The 20,446-nt window shown below is 45.6% G+C and overlaps 1 protein-coding gene across 9 annotated transcripts in view; it reads left to right on the top strand.

The window, feature by feature from the left end:
• The window catches only part of SH3KBP1 (SH3 domain containing kinase binding protein 1), a 346,648-nt gene extending 335,569 nt beyond the window's left edge, over positions 1-11,079 (top strand). For 6 of the 9 annotated variants that reach the window (XM_024115253.2, XM_028482479.2, XM_028482475.2 and 3 more), the window contains 4 exons: positions 960-1,088; positions 5,558-5,826; positions 8,828-8,891; positions 10,033-11,079. In XM_024115253.2, the coding sequence (XP_023971021.1) occupies positions 960-1,088; positions 5,558-5,826; positions 8,828-8,891; positions 10,033-10,074 (504 nt within the window). In that variant the 3' untranslated portion in view covers positions 10,075-11,079. The remainder of the gene's footprint in view (positions 1-959; positions 1,089-5,557; positions 5,827-8,827; positions 8,892-10,032) is intronic. The other 3 variants (XM_028482476.2, XM_028482477.2, XM_028482480.2) reach the window with 1 other exon arrangement.
• The last annotated feature ends 9,367 nt before the right edge of the window (positions 11,080-20,446 follow it).

Below are 20,446 nucleotides of genomic sequence, written 5' to 3'. Positions count from 1 at the left end.
GCTCACCTAAAGATATCTCTGGAAGATTCTTTGTTTAAAAAGATTCCTTGCCACAGGAACTCTTATTTTCCTCTGCTTTGTCCTAAAATAGGGAAATTCTAGTACAGTAATCATTTTTGACCAAGTGATTCCAGTGAATTGATTTACATTCATCCAGCTTTTGATCTTCACAGCGAGGCAGAAAGAGTAGGAGTGTTATCCCCATATTTTACCAAGAGATGCTGCCATTCTGTAAGTACACCTTAGCAAAGATGGAATCCAAAATGGATAATGATTGTCCACAGCAATGAGGGCAGAGTTTTAGCAGCAGGCACCAAATTAGACGTGAGCTTGCTGTGCTGGCAGGCAGGGCTGTTCTCTGGGGCTGCAGAAATGCTGGTCACTGATCCGCAGGGGTAGTGATCCTTTGCCCCCGGAAATGGTTTCCTCTCAGACAAGTCCTTTTAGACACTTCACTATGCAATAGACCTGGAGGCTCTGGAAAAGGATCAGGAGGGAATGGAGGAGAGGCAGGTTAGAGGCAGCTTCCTCTCCACCTGTGTGTCCTTCCCCACTGGACGGTCAACCCTGTGAGAGTAGGGACCATGTCTGGCATGTCACTGTTAAGTCCAGTACCAAGCTGAGTGCTTGGCACACGGCAGCAAATGTTTACAAAAAAGAGAGAGGCTCTGAGCAGGAAAAGATGGATGACAGATGCTCACATGGATGAAATGACCAACGGGCATCAGTGGAAAGATCCCATAGAAAGAAAGATCCCTGGTCTAGGAAATCTTAGTCCCAGTTCTGCCACTCTCTCTAGCACACAGATAATAGCACACTTTCTGCCTCGTGGTTATAATGAGGAGACAAACAAAATAGAAGTGTCAAGTGCTTTGAAAGGCACACTGCATTATGTTAACAAAAGCTACGTCAGCTAAGGTGTAATTCTGACAAGAGCATTTTCTTTTGGCTTTATCCAGTCTTCCCTTTCAAGCCCTGATATCTTTGACTCCCCAAGTCCTGAAGAAGATAAAGAAGAACACGTTTCGCTTGCACACAGAGGAGCGGACGCGTCAAAGAAAACTTCAAAGACTGTTACCATATCCCAAGTGAGTGGCCAGGCGTGGCGAGGGTGTCCCGACAGCACGGGATCCCTGCCTTTACGTGTATGCTCTGATGATGAGTTATAAACCAAACAAGGATAACAGATGTCTTAGTCATGTGGGGCTGCTAAAACAAAGCGCCATAGATTGGGTGACTTATAAACAACAGAAATTTATTTCTCACATTTCTGATGGCTGGACGCCCAAGATCAGAGTGCCAGCATGGTCAGGTTCTGATGAGGGATCTCTTCGGGGTTGTAGACTGCCAGCTTCTCATTGTGTCCTCACAGGGAGGAAATAGGGTGAGAGAGCTCTCTGGGGTCCCTTTTGGAAGGGCACTAACCCTGTTCATGAGAGCTCCACCCTCATGACCTAATCACCTTCCAAAGGTCCTATCTCCCAATACCATCACAGCAGGGGTTAGGATTTCACATATGAATTTTGGAGGGACACATTCAGTCCATTGCAACAGGCAACACAAGTTTTTGTCATTCTTTGGTGACAGCGATTACTTTGGTAATCAAAATCCCTAAGGAATGTGACAGTCTCCAAAACTGGGCAGAATCCCATGTTTTCTCTTGTGGTTTGATCTCCTCTTCATACCGTCAACCCCCCCCCCCACGCACACACACACATACAATGCCCTCGCACACCACCACCACCACCACCATCACAAGAACCAAAACAACTTTAAAAACCTAGAGGTGGGGCTTCCCTGGTGGCGCAGTGGTTGAGAGTCCGCCTGCCGGTGCAGGGAGAGGTGGGGCTTCCCTGGTGGCGCAGTGGTTGAGAGTCCGCCTGCCGATGCAGGGGACGCGGGTTTGTGCCCTGGTCCGGGAAGATCCCACATGCCGCGGAGCGGCTGGGCCCGTGAACCATGGCCGCTGAGGCTGCGCGTCCGGAGCCCGTGCTCCGCAACGGGAGAGGCCACAACAGTGAGAGGCCCGCGTACCGCAAAAAAAAAAAACCTAGAGGTGTCTAGAAAGACTACATTAAATATATTAAATGCTGTGCCCTCTGCCCACAGATTGTGACTTTTATGTTCAAAACTGGTGGTGTCACAAATTATGGTTGGCAGTTCATAAATTTGAATAACTAGTGGGATTTCTTAAAGAAAAGCTCCTTTGGATTCATTTATTAGGATAAATTTATAGTCATTTTAATGTTTAAAATGTTTAAAAACATTAATTTCATTGCACACCCAGGGGATGGTATAGCTCTTTTATTATTGACTTGTGAGGAACAAAGAACACATTGTTTAGCAACTGCATGTGGCTTCTGAAGGGTACCCTGTACAAGGTCTGTTCATCCTATGATTGTGAAGTAAGATTATAAAATTCCATTTTCTCGTGCTAAGAGAACCCAATCAATTGGAATTATTTTCTGTAAACATTAGCAGCTGCCTTCTGTCTAAAAGCAGAAAATGGAAGTCATTTTTAAAGCACTCGAAGCATGAATTAACACAGAAATCAAAGGTGATGTGGAATTTTCTTCTAATAGATTTAAGAATTTACATGTATAGATTTTCTTAAAAATCTGATATAGTCAGCAAAAATATGATCCTATAAAACAGATCGATTGTAATTATTCACAAAACGGAAGCAGTCTTCCTTTATAAAAGGCTTCCATTTACAGAAATTGGATTTAGATCCGTTTTTTCTGGTGACCATAGGAATGCCTATAGTTGCAGCCTCTCCGACGTCCCTAGGATGTCTCTATAGTGACATCTACTGGTGGGCAGTGGCTCATCACGTTTCTGAGTTGCTCTGTTCTATCCCATTAGCCTGTTTCACTTGCCTGGAGTTGTCATGTCTTGTTGTTTATTGCTTCTAGAAATTCCACCTGAACTAATTTGATAAGGACATTTGGTGGCCTATACTCTGTGAGGGCTTATAACAAGTGCTTGTTAGCTGAAATGGGACGGGAGAGCAAGTCACGTAGGAAATGCAAAGAGAAGCGTTGATTCAAAAAGTGCCTGGAAGTCAGTCAGTGTGAGGACGCCCGTGGGCTGAGGGAGGTGCGTGAGAATGCAAGGTGGGAAATGGGGAAAAGTATGAACCCGGGAATAGAAAAGAAGCGGAGGAAATCAGGTCAGGAGAGCATGAATCTTCAGACTCAGGCAGCCACGGTCACGGTACCAGGCTTGAGGGTCCAGCTGATGGGGAGGGAATTGAATCTCAGTTCTGCCGCTTATGAGCTGTGAGGCTTGGGGGATTCTCAGCCACGTCCCTAAGCCTCAGTTTCCTGCTCCGTCAAGCCTGTGTGCCAACTAATCCTTATTTCAGTTGTCCAGCCAGCGTCCGGCATATAACCAGCACTCCGTAAATGTCAGTCCCTCGCCCCTCTGACTATGACTCCTGCTAACAATAAGCACAGGATGGTGGATCGCTCTCCCTGGCAGCAGAAAGTGATTTTCCTCAATGATAAGTTGGCAGAGAAAAGGCGAGCAGGAAGGCTGGGAATGATGGCCCATCTGCTTCTGGCTGACTCTGCCCAGTTTCTCCCTGTAGCACAGCCTGAATCCAGACTCTGCCTCCTCACTGTGCCAACCCAGCCCCGTCTTGGCTCCCGCCCTGGGCGCCGGCAGCCTCAGCTCCCTCCCCTCCCCCACTTCACCCCTCAATGTCCCGTCTACTACCTGCCCCCATCCACCGCACGCCACCTGTGATCTCACCTTCCCTCGCCGCCGCCGCTGCCGCCTCTCCTAGGTCTGCTGTGTGCCCCTGTCCCCCGCCCGTGACCGGCGTGGTCCCTGTACCCTCCAGGCCCCCTCGGGATGCTTCTCCATCAGGCCTCCCCTGCCTGCCTCCTCCATCTTCAGCCTTGGCTCTTACCCTCAAGATACATCCCAGCCCAGGGTCTCCCCCATCTTTGAAAGCAAGCGAAACCCTTCCTTGATCCTGTCTCCTCCTGAGGCTTCTTCACAAACACTCTCCCCCTTTCTCCCATCTTCTTGCCTCAGCCGAGTGTTTGGAAAGAGAGTTCTAAACTTTCAGGCCACACCCCTCATGTCCCATGCAGGCACTCACCTGCCTTGATCAGATTTCAGTCTCCCTTGGCTCCACCAAATGGGCGCCCCCCCCCCCCAATTCTCCTCTCAGCATCCTCTGAAAACTCCTCCAGGGGACTTCCGTGACCCAGGCCCTCTCCTGGTCTGGCTCCATCCCCTCTCTCAGCACTCTGTCCCAGTCCCCAAGGGCTCTCCCCTCTCCCTCCACCTCTTCAACTTGGGGCTTCCGCAGGTTCTGTCATTGCGCCTCTTCTCATTCTTTGTCATCCACCCCCATGGCTTGCACTTCCTCTGGTGATTTCTCTGGCCCAACTCACTTTTTCAGTCATTGGCTCTGCCCATGGGCCTTCCCCCTTGGCCATCCCTCAGGCTCCTAAAATTCCATGTGTCCAAAACTGAGATCATTGTTTGGCCCTTCAGTCTGTTCTTCCTCCCATGAAAGGGTCAACCTTAATGCCTCCTTCCTCCATCCCCATCCATGGCCCTTGATCCGTACTTCCTCCTCACCCACTACGGCCTGTCCAGGACCACATCCTCCTGGCCTTGGGGTGTCTGCTCTGGGAGGTCAGGGACTGCGTCTCTTGGTTGGATGAGCCTGCCATTGCCGCATCTCTCAAAGCTGTCTTCTCTCTATCCTCTTGGCCGCTGCCTGAGTCAAACCCTCACCATTTTTAGCTTTAACTATATGAGAGTCTCCTAGCAATTGTCTAGACCTCCAGACCCACCAGCCCTTCAGCCCTTCTGCAGCCACAGTGATCTTGAGCTCAGCAGGCAATCTTTTTTAACCCTTTCCACAAGCCCCCTGTGTGCGCCCTACCTCTCTCTTGCCCCCCTGACATTCTGGCTTCCCGTGAATGCAGTTCACTCTCGGGTCTCCAGGCCTCTCCCAGAGCGTTCCCTCCTCTACAACTTTCCCCACCCAAGCCCCCCGCTTACTCTTTTCTGACCACCTCCTGGTCCTCCTCCCCCAGGGTGAGGCTGTCGGCTCCTTCCTGATGCCCTCCCTCTGGGATGCTTGGTCCCTTCTGTATGTTCTGTATATATATTCTGTATATACTTCTGCGGTGCTATGTGCTTCCCTCCCTGTATGCACGCTCCCCCCTCATCTACAGTGTGTTGGTTGGTCTGTCTGTCTGCACCTCACTGGGTTCTAAGCTCCTTGAGGGCCAAGAAAATGTTTTGCTCACTTCAGGGTTTGCAGAGCCTAGCGGGTACATGGGCCTCTGGATGTGTACATTAAACCAGTCAGGAACTACCTGTTCAGAAAGGTGGTCAAATTTAAAATTCATAAGGGGATGTCGGCACCAAGTAGGCCCTTGGGGGCTTGTGGATGAAGGAATGAGTGAGTGGAGTATATGGAGGGCTGCGGAGACGGTGATGTAGATAGCGGGTTTTAGTAAACAGGACGGGGAGGTGCAGCACACGAATCCCTAGCTTGAATCCTCTCTGTCCTCACTCATCACAGGTGTCCGACAACAAAGCCTCGCTGCCGCCCAAGCCGGGGACCATGGCTGCGGGCAGTGGCGGGCCGGCCCCTCTGTCCTCAGCAGCGTCCTCTCCCCTGTCGTCCTCTTTGGGAACAGTTGGACACAGAGCCAACTCCCCGTCTCTGTTCGGCGCGGAAGGAAAACCAAAGATGGAGCCTCCGGCCAGTAGCCAGGCGGCCGTGGAGGAGCTGAGGACACAGGTCCGGGAGCTAAGGAACATCATCGAGACCATGAAGGACCAGCAGAAGTGAGTGTCTGCGGCCCCTTCTGTAACTGCCTCCAGGGCTTGCTTTCCACCGGGTCAGGGCCTGGTTCTGCCACCTTGGGGCCCAGCCTGTGCCCGAGGATGGCCCGCCTCCCTGGGGATGGTGGCAGCGGGGGTGGGAGTGGGGGTGTGAACCTGAGGAGCTTCATTTAGCTCACGTGTAAACTGGGCCAGCTGCACACGGGCTGGTGCCAGGGCATAGGGGGAGGAGTCAGCTACAAGGGACGTACCCAGCAGGCTGCGAAAAAGAAAGATCTTCAAATCCCCTGAAGACACAGTATGTGCATGCACCACTTCTTAATAATCCCAACAGCCAGCTTTTCTTCTAGCACCAGAAAAATTGCAATTCCTTCAGTTAGCTGCCCCATGAAGGAATTGGCTTGCATTTAGGGGTACAATGTATGCAAAAGATGCAGGGACTCTTTAAACCTGAGGCTTGACACTCATCAGGATGTTCTCAACAGGAGACTCGAGCGGCCTCCGTGCATGCCTGCACACACGCGCTCCGCATCTCTGATCCTCAAGGGGCGCTTAGATGGGGAGACGGACCTGCAAGCCAAAATAAATATCACACACCTATCACCCAGGATGCTGTGTGCAGTTAAAAAAATAATGGTAAAAGGATTAGACGTCAGGAGGCACTTCTCTGAATAAACGGAGGCGCAGAGAGTTTAGGGATCCGTTGGCTCTTTTTGGAGGGAATGGGGGAGGCATCTCGAGGTGTTTCCTGAGTAGGATTTCGAAAGGCGACCTAGCATTGCCGAGAGCAGAGCACCCCAGCAGAGGGCACAGCACGGGCAGGTTCACAGGCACATGGAGTGGCCCGGCAGGTCAGTGCATTCCTGGTGCCTGGCCGCCCGCATCGGGAGGTGCCCGGGGCAGTGGCGGGCAATGGGGCCACAGACCCACAGTCACACCTTTGGGAGGACGCCTGCAGCTGGAGGGCCCTGAAGTGTTTTGTGTACTTTGGGGAATAATTGGGTTAGACGAAGTTACTTTCGTCTCTGAAGGACTGCTCAGAGCCTTCGCTGTGCATGGGAAGATGGAGGGTAACGTATGCAGTGTTTCCCAAGCATACTAAATCACGAGTCCATTTTTTCCCTAGAACATTCTAGGACAAGGCTTCCATGGAACTCACTTTGAGTACTGTGGCTCTATTCACTTCTGTTCCACTCAGGCTGGAGGTGTCATATGAATTGAGGGCCTCTTGGACTCACCCCCTGCCTGGAAGAGGCTCATCAGATAAATATGCAGAACCACAGGGTGGGACTAGAGCGGCTCTTGAGGGGCCAGCCAGGCTGCCCCTAACTCCTCCAAGTCCCCAGCTCGTATCTGACCCAGCACAGTATAGCTTTGGGTGCCCAAAGGCCCCATCCAAGTCCAGGCGACAGGTGTCCCCTGCCTGGACGGTGACCCAACAGCACCAGTACATCCCAGAGCACTGGTTCTCAGCCTTCTGAACAAGATGGGTCAGACACTCCTGGATCCAGGGCTTCGTCCCTTGGGGCCCTCGCTCTGAAAAGTGCCCGGAACTTTTCTGAAATGGCCTGTGCCTGAGTCTTGAGTGCAGAATCGCCAGTGCCTTGGGGCCACTTCACCCCTTTGTTCCTCTCTCCACTGTGAACCCGGGCATGGATGGCTGCAGTTGTCCTTCCCCAGCCAACATCTTCTTGAATCAGACATCACAGTGGCCCCTATCCAAGGCCTGCCCTTCACAGCCTTCCTCAGCTTGGCCTTCATGCCCAGGAGCACTGGGTCCCCCCGAGTCTCCCACCTTAGCTCTTGACGTCACTTTCCTTTCAGCCTTTGGCTCAAGTCTGTGCTGATTCCCCTCATCCCCAAACATGCAGTTCTCACCTCCATGCTTCTGTCCTGGCTCTTCTCCATCAACTCCCCCATCTTCCTCCCTCCTCGTAGACGTACCCTTTTTTACTAGTTCAAGACTTAGTGACTTTCTTCGCACCTCCCTCCCCAGCTAACTCCCCAACCTGGACTGCTGGGGCATAGCGTGTGCTTGAATAAATGCAGGAACGCAGCACAGGTGGTTAATGTCAGAGAACCCAACGTGTTGACAGCATTGCTGGGACACTGACCCAAGTACAGGGACCATCATGGTGCTCATCTGAAGTGAGCAAATGCTACATAATGTCTACCTTGTTTATTGTGCTGGTTCTGCAGTGTTTGTTTTTTGATTTTCCAGTCCAGTTTATAAAAACGTATGCGTAAAATGGAGTGTCTGATACCCTAAAATGGAGTACAGCTCTCTGACCAGAGTTAGGATGGTTGCAGTGTCCTAAGTGTAGAGCCTGAGTTTGCAAGATGATTAGTTTTGTTCTACCTCATTGTTTACTGTTGGGAAGGGCACTGGACAGTGTGTTCTAACTCGTGTCTACTTTCTCTATGACATGATTACCATATCGTTAGTTCAGTTCTTTTACCTCCAAGTTTTCGGGTGTTACTATTTGCGTGATTTTTTGAGAATCTCTGAAAACATGCCACTAACCTTTCAGTAATGTAAAACTCTGTGAAAATAAAAGAAATATATATCGAGTGGTAAAAATGTCTGCAATGAATATTATTATGTAAGTCCATGTAAAGACCAGTGATTCTGTAATAAAGGACTAGTTAGAGGGAAGATGACCGAATATGAGCCTGGATACCTGGAGTGTCGTCATTGGGCAAGTCAGGCCACCTCTCTGGGCCTCAGTTTCCCCATCTTCTTTTAGGAGAAACTTGCACTAAGGGATTTCAAAGGTCATTTCAGACCTACTATTTGATGGCTACATATCTGGGGAGCCCAGAAATAATGGCCTTTCCATCTGCAACAGGCTTTAAGCAACAGCCGTGCAAGGAAAATATAATGTAATGTTCTGTCCACACTTTCTTTGTAAAAGGATCAGATGGATTTTGTAATGATAAGAGACTTCATATCTCTTGTTGGGGGAGTCTGGGCTTTTGTTTAACTTTGTCATTTGCTTTCCAGACGAGAGATTAAGCAGTTACTGTCAGAGTTGGATGAAGAGAAGAAAATCCGGCTTCGGTTGCAGGTGGGTCCCTTGGGGTCCTGTTGCCCCGTGAGAGGCTCAGTTGGGGGTGGGAGCAGAGTCCGGGCTTTATTTTGAAAATAAATGAGGAAGGAGGTATGGGGATGTATGTATAAGTATAGCTGATTCACTTTGTTATAAAGCAGAAACTAACACACCATTGTAAAGCAATTATACTCCAATAAAGGTGTTAAAAAAAGAAAAGAAATGATAGTTACTTCTCTACCAATTTCGATGCGCTTCCTGTGAGAATTTTCTTAGAACTATATAGCCTCCCTTCACATCCTCTCCTGGGATCCAGGAAGTCTTGGGGAAGGGAGACATTAGCAAATGTGCCCCAAGTTGGGTTTCTCATTTGGAGTTTATCTGAAACATCTCCTCTGTGAAAAGTTCCCCTCAGTTTTCAGAGGCCTCATTGTCGTAACTGCCAGAGGGCATATGGCGCCGGGGGGACCCCGTTGGCGCTTCTGTCATGCTGCCATTGGGACCCCAAGGCCCACAGCCGGCCACACTTGGCACTTGCTCTTTATCTCTTTACTTCTCCCTGACAGCTGTGTCAGTCCTGCAGGGCATCAGAGCTCTGTCACCCTCTCTCTAGCCTCTCTCTGATCTAACTCAGCCTTTACCAAAGGGTAGAGAGTATATAGGAGTTGGAAATGGTAGGCGTTCAGCTCTCATGCAGTTGGTGCCCTTGGTGGTGACTGGGATCCATGGTGCGTAAAGGATAGGTAACTGCTTGTCATCACTTTGCGGGTGCTGATAGACACCCCCTTGGGCCCAACCACAGCTGCCTTCCAAACCTGCCAAGTGGTCCAGTGTGTCAGGACACCCTGCTCCACCCTCTGGCCAAGAAACTGGAATTACTGTTGTATCGTTGCTTTTGACAGATTTTGGATACTGGTAGCCTGAGAATTCAAACATCCACCCTTTCCTAGCACTTCGAGTTGGTGTGCCTATTCTTTAGGTTTATGTCAATTTCTGGCATCATGATCAACTCTTCATTCAGATGTCATTTCACCCATTTCCCCTTTCAAATTGTCAGGTTGATTATTTGCTTTCAATCAACCAGGTTGCTTATCTTTCAGCTTTAATCCAACCAGCCAATTCATTGTGATTTTGTTCGGCTCTTGTTTTTCCTTTATAGATGGAAGTTAATGACATAAAGAAAGCTCTTCAATCAAAATGAATACTTGATAAATGAAATGTCGCATTATTCATCCCAAGTCCAAGACTCAAATTTTCCACCCCAGCCAAAATAACCTTGTGCCAAAAGATGAAAAATTGCCTCAACATGTCCCTGTTTGAAAGATTAGCCCAAAAGTCTTGATAGCACAACACAAATTCCATCCAAGAGGAGACTCTTCCCCATGGTATAGTCCTGGGTCTGGCACTGGTTGTGACTTAAACAGAGAAAATTGTGCTAAAGGCTTTTTTACTATGAGATCTCACGTGAAACGAAAACTCAGGCAGTTTAGTCCATAGTGGTACTATTTTGATGATATTTTCCATTAATAAAATGTAATTTTAGAGTCTTCGTTTACAAGCTTTATAATTTTATGATTTTTTTAATCGTGTTTTGCCACAGATTCCCCCAGTGTTTGTATTACACATAGTCCGGAGCGAGCATCCCATTCTTTTGCTTTAGGCGGAAAGCTGCCTCGCTCTGTGTCCCCCTCAAGGAGTCTATTACATATGCAATTTTAGGTCCAACCTGTCCCTTCTCCTGCCAGCAAACCCCACCACCCTAAGATAAATTTTAGCTTATATATGATGGTATATTTACAAAAAGAGAAAGAGAAAATCTGGTATTTGCAATGATCTGTGCCTTCTTTTTACCACCCTCTTGATTGGAGCTTTTGTGATGCAGCTACCATGATTTAAAAAACACACACAACATTTATTTTTTTTAGTCACTTATCAAAGTCTACTAGAGGCCACTGTTTTCAAAGCTTCTCTCGCCTAACCAAAGGTCCTAAGAGGAGACAGCTGTGAAGTTGGGCGTGCTCTTTGGTACCAGCTGTGACTTTTAAGTTCTCCTAGTTTTAGGTTGTTCATGAACTAGAAATGTCACCCCTGCTTGATTTTTCATCAGCCAAGTTAAACCCCTGCTTCCTGTCCTTTGCACCTTTTGAGTGAACGGAATATGCATTATTAAAGCAAAAATAAATAAAAGTAAAATGCAAATGAAAACAAAGGCGGGGGGGGAGTTGTATTATTTCCTGCACTAGGTTATCCGTGTGTGCTCTTGTTGAAACTGTACTCACATGATCTCATCTGCCTTGCTCTCTTGTAACCCCTTCCTCAGGTCCAAGAGAAAGGGGGGAGGCGCTTGTTGAAGCGTAGCCATTGGATCTCTCTTGCATTTATGGAATTGCTTTTTCCGACCCAAGGAAACTGGTGTTTGCTTGTCCGCTTTATCTTTGTAGCCAATGAAGAGTTCAGCTTTAGACTAATGTAACTGTTTTCTCATCCTTAGCAGAAAATAAGGGGAGCATACTGTATTGCAAGATACTTTGGGGATTGGGGGGTGGCAGGGTGGTCCCTTCATGGCCCCTGAAGGTGTTTTATGTGTTTCTAAAAAGCTGCTTTGTCCATTCCCTGAGTTTTAGAGCGAAACTACTAAATATGAGTAGATTTGTACAACCACAAAGAATGAGAATTGATAACACTGAAGGAAGGATGCAAAAAAAAAAAAATCATCACACGTTCTTGATCATCGAAAGGATTACAAATGAATGTCTCTGCCTCTCTCCCTTTCCCCGCCTTCCTCTCACCTACTTATTCAACCTTGTTGCCGGAGGCCGCTATTTCCTCCAGAGTATTTACAGAGCCCCGGACATCCTGGTCTTCCAGGTGCGGTTCCAGGGTGATGGCACACTTAAGGGAAGGGAGTGTGTAAAGAAAGAAGCCTCACACCCTTCACTCTCATATCTGGACATACTGCCTTTCCAGCAGCCTTGCCCTCAGTGTGCTTGGGGCCAGGAGCGCCAAGTTTCCAAGGGCAACATAAAACATTCCTATACCCCTTGACTCTTATAGGCATTTCTATGTTGAACTTGAAGCCTTTAGAGATTTCCCACCACCGAATATATGAATGAGGATTGGATTCTTTGACATTTGGATTTCTCATTTACTCATCAGGAAAATCCCTAATGCTATAGTTTTATATAATGTGTATACAGAGAAAGATTGTGAATAAATGAGAGGTTGGAGTGCCCTCGTGGGGCACTGGTGACCTGAAAAATAGAACCATTGGCTTTCTTTGTATCAGGAGAGGGAGAAGCAATTCTAGAAGGAGAAGTTGGCATATCCAGCTTCATTACTGCCCTATGGGCTAACCAGCAAGAGGGTTCTACAGTCATGGAACTGGATGAGCCACTGCCCGAACAGCCACCATCTTTACTCTTTACAAAATGGGCCTGTGAAGAATATTGAACAGCTTGGAAGTATCACTTTTGAAAAAATTCTTTTGCATCCAGCATGGACTCGACCAGCATCTGTGGAGATTATTTTTTTGCTTCATTTTCTAAAGTTGTATTTAGAAAAGTCTTAAGTATTGTGCTTTGTAAAGAAGATGATTAAAATGAAGTTTTGTGGAAATATTTTTATTCAAAGTTGTCATGGTCCAAGAGGAATGATATCTTGGAATTAAAGTCATTTTCCTCCATTTTCCACAATTCGGTTACTTTCAGAGAAATGTCTTAATGTCTTCAGAAGACATGGAATATAGTGCCCCCCTTCTCGTCTTTCCCAAGTGAAGAGAAATAATCCAGTAAAATCTGTAGCTGTGAATTCCATTTTTAAGTTGTTCACTTTTACATTCATATTTAAGCAGAAAATTCTAGTTAGGTCTAAATTCTTTTTTAGTGTAAAGATCATTAAATTATTATTCAAATAATTGTGTAAAGCCATTTTTATTCATCCACAGCCCTCTAGACAGCATACTCAAGCACATGATTTGTTTCTCCCATAAAGACAGCCTGTATCTATCATCACGTGTGTGTCTTTGGTTACTAATAGCAGGCTTTTATTTCCTTTCGTAACCAGCTCCTTGATGGGAAAACCACAGGGTGTGTAGTTTATTGCTTACAGTTGCCATGGTCTGTATAAAAATAATCCCCAGGTCCCACAAAGGTCTTTGTATTGTAACCTGAGGTCATCATGGTCTCTTTTTTTTTTTTTTTTTTTTTGTATTAGATTAGGTTTTAGTCCTCTAGTTATTTTAGCACAAATTAACGTCAAGATGTTTTAGCACCAAGAGGGTTTGGTCAAAAGCTTTTCTCTCTGGTTTTGTACAAATGCAAACTGTAACAAAGCAGCGCGTGTGTGGGTGATAGGTGCTCAGCATGGCTGATTGCAGTGTCCAACAGAGGGAAGGCTTGGTGCTTTTGACCCAAGCCAGGGGAAGAAGATGCCGTTCCCAAAACTGGCTCTAATGAGGAAACACAATGACCTAGGCAGAGAAAACTCTTTCCCGGCCAGATTTAAATGTTTGTCACTGATGTAAGGACAGAGAGGGGTCATGTCTCTTAAGGCGATGAACCTTTGCTGTCATTCCTAGTTCTGTCCCTAGGGTTTCCCAACACATGGAGCAGACGCCAAGGAGAATCCACGAAGCAGATGCAGATTCCTAAGAGGTAGTTTTATTTCATGCCTTTTTAAGTGACCCCAAATTGGAGTGGCTGTGAGGGCAGCCTCTTTCCATAAATGAAAGTGTGTGCTAATCGTATTTGTGAATCCAGGTTTCACAGTAAAATGGGCTATTCTTTTTTTCTTGTTGGAGCAATAGGTGATAAAAGTATTTGAACCAAACAATAGAACAAGGTAACCTAGTAGTTTGAAGCTGGAATTTTCTAAGGAAAAAATAGAGGGGAAAAAAACTGACTAAAAAAGAAGAGCAGAGTTCCTGGAGAACCAGCTTCATGGGGCAGTTCTCTTTAAATGGCAACACGTTTAATTAAGTTATACAGATAAACAATGTCATTTAAGTCGTGAATGCTTCCCTTCTCTCTCACCCCTATGGAATATGACTAGTTCTCCAAGAAACCAAGATTTGTTGGCAAACTTTGAGCGCTTTGATGAGAAAGTGCCCTGGAAATGCAAAACTTCATTATTTGTTAATTTTTTTTTAAGAGTTTTAAAGGGTTTTCAAACCAATTTTTAAAGCTAAAAAGAAAAACCACAAAGAAGTCAATAGCATTTCCAAGGTTATTCCCCAGGAGAAAAACAGAGATGTCTTAGGAGAAAGGGAGAGGATTCTCTTCAAGCTTCATGAGGGTTTCTTAGTTTGGGGCCTAATCTGAGAGGACCAGGAACTTGCCTGGGGCTGAAGCTCTGCTGTTGAATGCTGACAGGAGGTAGATGAACTGGGACCCTTGTATGAAATACCCACCTGCCCCCCTGCCTTGGCCCCAGGAGGCTCTCGTGAAACGTTCTTATTTGTTCTCAATCAGGGCAGTCTCCTTGGAGGAAGTGAATCTGGAATGAAGAGAGAGAAGTCTCAGAGGGAACTTCAGGCCTGGAAGGATAAATGCCCCAGTTATAAAGGGACACATCTAGTGCTGAGAATCTGGCAGGGGGAGATGAGGAAGACAAAACGGGGAGGCCAAGCGGAGCATGAGAACCTTCAAGGTAATGGAGGACAACACATGCTAAGGAGGGGCCTGTTGACAAGAATCCTACCAACGAATCCTCTAAGGTTTAAAGGACCAGAGGGATGACTGTAGGTTCAAATGTAGAGCCCAGTCAGTCACCTTGAGTATTTTTAACTAACTTACTTTTTTTCTGATTATGAAGCTATTATTATAACCAAAGTAGAAAATAAAAATGATAAAGAGAAAGGCAGATTAATATTTCCACATCTCCACCACAGGCACCTGGTAGGATTGTACCCTCTGGCCTTCTTGTGGTTGGGCAGGGGCAGTTCCTGGCCAATATGTCTGCATGGTGTGGGCAGTGAGATTATTAGAGAATAAAAAGAGACGTGAAATGCTTTGAATTTAAAAAAATAGAAAGGCAGGTATTGTCCGAATGTCATTCAGATGCAGCCTTTAATAATTTTGGAGTCTTGTAATGGAGGTCATTCTGTGTCTATCGTTTTATAGTCTGGTTTTTATACTTAGTATTATCATTTCTTTGTCATTGCTTTTTTTTTCAAAAACATGATTTGTAATGGCTGCATAATACTCTGTCTCTAGATATGCCAGAGCATTTAACCAGTCTTTTCTGGAACATGTATTGAGTGCTTACGCTATGCTGGACCGCGTGATGGGTGCTGAATGCAGCATAGACCCTGTCCTCAGGGAGCTCAAATGGGAGAAAATAGACAGGTAAGCAGGCAAGTCTTCCACAGGAAGAGAGCATGACCACAGAGGGAAGTCCAGGGGCTTTGGAACTGCAGAGCAGGAGTGCCCAAGTGAGCCTTGAGTGTGGGGAGGTCAGTGAAAGAAGGGCATTTTGGGTTAATTCCATTTTTTTTTTTAATGTTATAAAGCTATGATGAGCATCTTTCGGCATAAATCTATGTCCACATTTCCAATTTATCCTTAAGACAATTCCTAGAAGTGGAGTGTGAGTTACCTGAGATTTTTAGCAAGAATAGTTTTTGCCTGATGATAAAGATAATTGAATTAACGTTAGTATACAAAAGTGACTAACCACCCATCCGCCACTAAAGTTGTAGTCGCCTAAACCTCCATGGGTATCAAGTCTGGGTCTCTTCCTTCTGGCTAGTCACTGCTCAAATGTCACCTCATCACAGAGGCCATCCCTAACCCGCTAAATACAAGAGCAACTTTAGCCTCTTTCTTCCCTCAGACTGTCCCATAGGAGACTCTGTTTCTTTCCGTTTCATTCACACACACACACACACACACACATACGCACACACAAATGCAAAACTTCATTATTTGTTAATTTTTTTTTAAGAGTTTTAAAGGGTTTTCAAACCAATTTTTAAAGCTAAAAAGAAAAACCACAAAGAAGTCAATAGCATTTCCAAGGTTATTCCCCAGGAGAAAAACAGAGATGTCTTAGGAGAAAGGGAGAGGATTCTCTTCAAGCTTCATGAGGGTTTCTTAGTTTGGGGCCTAATCTGAGAGGACCAGGAACTTGCCTGGGGCTGAAGCTCTGCTGTTGAATGCTGACAGGAGGTAGATGAACTGGGACCCTTGTATGAAATACCCACCTGCCCCCCTGCCTTGGCCCCAGGAGGCTCTCGTGAAACGTTCTTATTTGTTCTCAATCAGGGCAGTCTCCTTGGAGGAAGTGAATCTGGAATGAAGAGAGAGAAGTCTCAGAGGGAACTTCAGGCCTGGAAGGATAAATGCCCCAGTTATAAAGGGACACATCTAGTGCTGAGAATCTGGCAGGGGGAGATGAGGAAGACAAAACGGGGAGGCCAAGCGGAGCATGAGAACCTTCAAGGTAATGGAGGACAACACATGCTAAGGAGGGGCCTGTTGACAAGAATCCTACCAACGAATCCTCTAAGGTTTAAAGGACCAGAGGGATGACTGTAGGTTCAAATGTAGAGCCCAGTCAGTCACCTTGAGTATTTTTAACTAACTTACTTTTTTTCTGATTATGAAGCTATTATTATAACCAAAGTAGAAAATAAAAATGATAAAGAGAAAGGCAGATTAATATTTCCACATCTCCACCACAGGCACCTGGTAGGATTGTACCCTCTGGCCTTCTTGTGGTTGGGCAGGGGCAGTTCCTGGCCAATATGTCTGCATGGTGTGGGCAGTGAGATTATTAGAGAATAAAAAGAGACGTGAAATGCTTTGAATTTAAAAAAATAGAAAGGCAGGTATTGTCCGAATGTCATTCAGATGCAGCCTTTAATAATTTTGGAGTCTTGTAATGGAGGTCATTCTGTGTCTATAGTTTTATAGTCTGGTTTTTATACTTAGTATTATCATTTCTTTGTCATTGCTTTTTTTTTCAAAAACATGATTTGTAATGGCTGCATAATACTCTGTCTCTAGATATGCCAGAGCATTTAACCAGTCTTTTCTGGAACATGTATTGAGTGCTTACGCTATGCTGGACCGCGTGATGGGTGCTGAATGCAGCATAGACCCTGTCCTCAGGGAGCTCAAATGGGAGAAAATAGACAGGTAAGCAGGCAAGTCTTCCACAGGAAGAGAGCATGACCACAGAGGGAAGTCCAGGGGCTTTGGAACTGCAGAGCAGGAGTGCCCAAGTGAGCCTTGAGTGTGGGGAGGTCAGTGAAAGAAGGGCATTTTGGGTTAATTCCATTTTTTTTTTTAATGTTATAAAGCTATGATGAGCATCTTTCGGCATAAATCTATGTCCACATTTCCAATTTATCCTTAAGACAATTCCTAGAAGTGGAGTGTGAGTTACCTGAGATTTTTAGCAAGAATAGTTTTTGCCTGATGATAAAGATAATTGAATTAACGTTAGTATACAAAAGTGACTAACCACCCATCCGCCACTAAAGTTGTAGTCGCCTAAACCTCCATGGGTATCAAGTCTGGGTCTCTTCCTTCTGGCTAGTCACTGCTCAAATGTCACCTCATCACAGAGGCCATCCCTAACCCGCTAAATACAAGAGCAACTTTAGCCTCTTTCTTCCCTCAGACTGTCCCATAGGAGACTCTGTTTCTTTCCGTTTCATTCACACACACACACACACACACACATACGCACACACACGCACACACACACCACCTACTTACTTGTCTGTTTTCTGTCTCCTCTCCCTAGAATGAAGCCGCCATGAGATAGTGACTTTATTTTCTTCACTGCTATGTCCCCAGCACCTAAAACATTGCCAGGTGCATACTAAGCACTTGATACACGTTTGTTGACTGAATAGATGAATTGGTAATTGTGACTGATGCCAAATGTAATTTATTCTGTAAATTTGAGCAGTGTAGTTTTACCTTTACTAAAACTCTAAGCGTAAAACTGTAGCATTCGGGGGGATTCATGACATAAGAAAACAGTTATGAAGAAAGCCCTGAGGCGCTTAACTTGTACCTGAGTCTTAGCCAACACCTGGACCCAAAGGAGTGTGCTTACATCACCATGGATCTTAGAACAAATTCACATGGTCTGTACACCATTAACTCTAGGCCTTTCATCGACTATTAGAAAACCGTGGCTACCTCTGTTTTAAGACGTAAAACATTATTTTTTACTTAGCTTCACTCTGGAGAAAGAATGAATTCAAGGGTGAGCATTTTCCTGATCCTTTACTCCTGACACTTCTCTGAAGTCAGCTGAGAACCTAATCGCTGCCCCTCAGAGCTGACCATTTGCCCTCAAAGTGATGAATGAGTAGGACATGTAGATGAGCCCTGAGCCTCTGAGACATGCCATAGGGTTCTTGGGGTGTGATCCCCAAAAAAGCAGTAGTAGCATCACCAACCAGGAAGTGGTAGAAATGGAAATTCTTGGGCCCTGACCTAGACCTTCTGATTTAGAAACTCTGGAGAAGGACCCAGCAATCTGTGTCTTAAGAAGTCCTCCTGATGATTCTTATGCATGCTCAAGCTTGAGGACCACTGTCATGGGGGGAATCATCTCACTCTCAATGAATTGTGTTTACAATAACCCATAGCAATCTTTTCCGGAAATCTGTAGTTAGACTTTGGCTGCAGCAAAACAAGGTGCACTATCCAGAAACTATGCCATGGTCTGTTAGGTTAAACCATATGGAATTGACATTTGTAGGTCAAATATGGTTGAATAGGGCTTCCAGTTTCAGCTCAGAGACACAGAGAGCTGCAGGATGTCCTTCCCGTGCTTACAACAAGAAAAAAGCTGGACAGACTGGAAAGTAAAAGAGAACTGAGTTTTCAGAGCAAACAGCCATTTCAAACTCTGGAGAGAGACAGGCACTTTTTTTGAGACACAGGACCTGAGCATTTGCTTACCAGGGACAGAAGCCATCAGATACTATAGAAATGGAAAAGAATATAAACCTAGAAGAATTAGCAAATTGCTTGAGGCTTAGTGTGGACTAGCTTGAGAGTATGATGCTCCTGGGGAGAGGGGTTAAACCTTTTTGCAGACATTTCCTCTAAGAACCCCTCCTGGCTCTTACAGGGAGGATCAGAGAAAATTCATGGTGCAGGCTGGAAGTGCTGGCTCAGGAATCACTGAGAATTCCAGTCAGATCCTTATCCCTTAAGGAGAAAAAGGCTTTATTCTACAGGGGGCGGACATGGTCTACGGACACCGGTGAAATGCCGTTGCAGCTGGAGGAATCAACTCCATTCAGCCTCAATTCCCATCTCACCTAAAAAGATTTAATCTTCAGGGAAAAGGGCCTCAAGGCCGTTGGTTGAGAATGCCGTTGGATACCCACTGCATCTGGGGAAAGAGAAGGAAAGCTTTATCCCTGGAGGAGGGACAGAGCACTTTTGATGAAACTGAGGCTTAGCATATTAGAGACACCTCTCCACCATGCCCCACTAGCACACTAACAAATCTCCAGGAATAACAACAGTGGATTACAGCAGGGAGAGCTGCAAGAGATAGACTGTCTTGGGAACAGCACAAAGGGAAGCCCCCAAACCAAGAGGGGGGACCAAAAAAGATCACTAGGGGAATTCTGTGTCTCTGACGTCCATAGAGACAACAAACCTCAACACTACCACAGTATCTCCTGCCTTACACAAAATGTCTGGCTTTCAACAAAAAATTACAAGGCATCCCAAAAGGCAAGAAAATTCAGTCTGAAGAGACAAAGCAATCATCGGAACCAGACACAGATATGACACAGCTATTGGAAGTATCAGAGAATGAATTTAGAATAATTTTGATCACTATGTTAAAGGCTCTAATGAAAAAAGTAGACAACATGCAAGGTCAGATAGTTAACTTCAGCAGAGACAGAAACTATAAGAAGGATTCAAATGGCTGGAAGTCAGAAACACAATAACAGAAATGAAGAATGTCTTTGGTTAATCAGCAGACTTAAATATTTATATTTACTTAAATAAATAGCAGGACTGACAGAGATAAAGAGAAGCACAAATCACCAAATCAAGAATGCAACAGGGAACATCATTACAGATCTGGCAGCCATTCAAAGGATAATAAGGGAATACTATGAACAAGTTTATGAACATAAATTCAACATATTAGAAGAAATGGACCAATTTCTCAAAAACCACAAACTATCAAAACTCAACCAAAATAAAATAGACAATCGTAACAATCCTATAACCATTGGAAAAAATGAACTTGTAATTCTGAAGCTCTGAAAAAGAAATCTCCAGTTCAAAATGGTTTCACTGCAGAATTCTATCAAATATTTAAAGAACTTTTTTTCCGCTGTGGATCTTTTTTTTTTTTTAACATCTCTATTGGAGTATAATTGCTTTACAATGGTGTATTAGTTTCTGCTTTATAACAAAGTGAATCAGCTATACATACACATATATCCCCATATCTCCTCCCTCTTGCGTCTCCCTCCCAACCTCCCTATCCCACCCCTCTACGTGGTCACAAAGCACCGAGCTGATCTCCCTGTGCTATGCGGCTGCTTCCCACTAGCTATCTATTTTACATTTGGG

The sequence above is a fragment of the Physeter macrocephalus genome, chromosome 21 (genome assembly GCF_002837175.3).
Source record: "Physeter macrocephalus isolate SW-GA chromosome 21, ASM283717v5, whole genome shotgun sequence".
NCBI lineage: Eukaryota > Metazoa > Chordata > Mammalia > Artiodactyla > Physeteridae > Physeter > Physeter macrocephalus.
The sequence above is the reverse complement of the archived record's forward strand: the minus strand, read 5'-3'. Positions and strand labels throughout refer to the sequence as shown.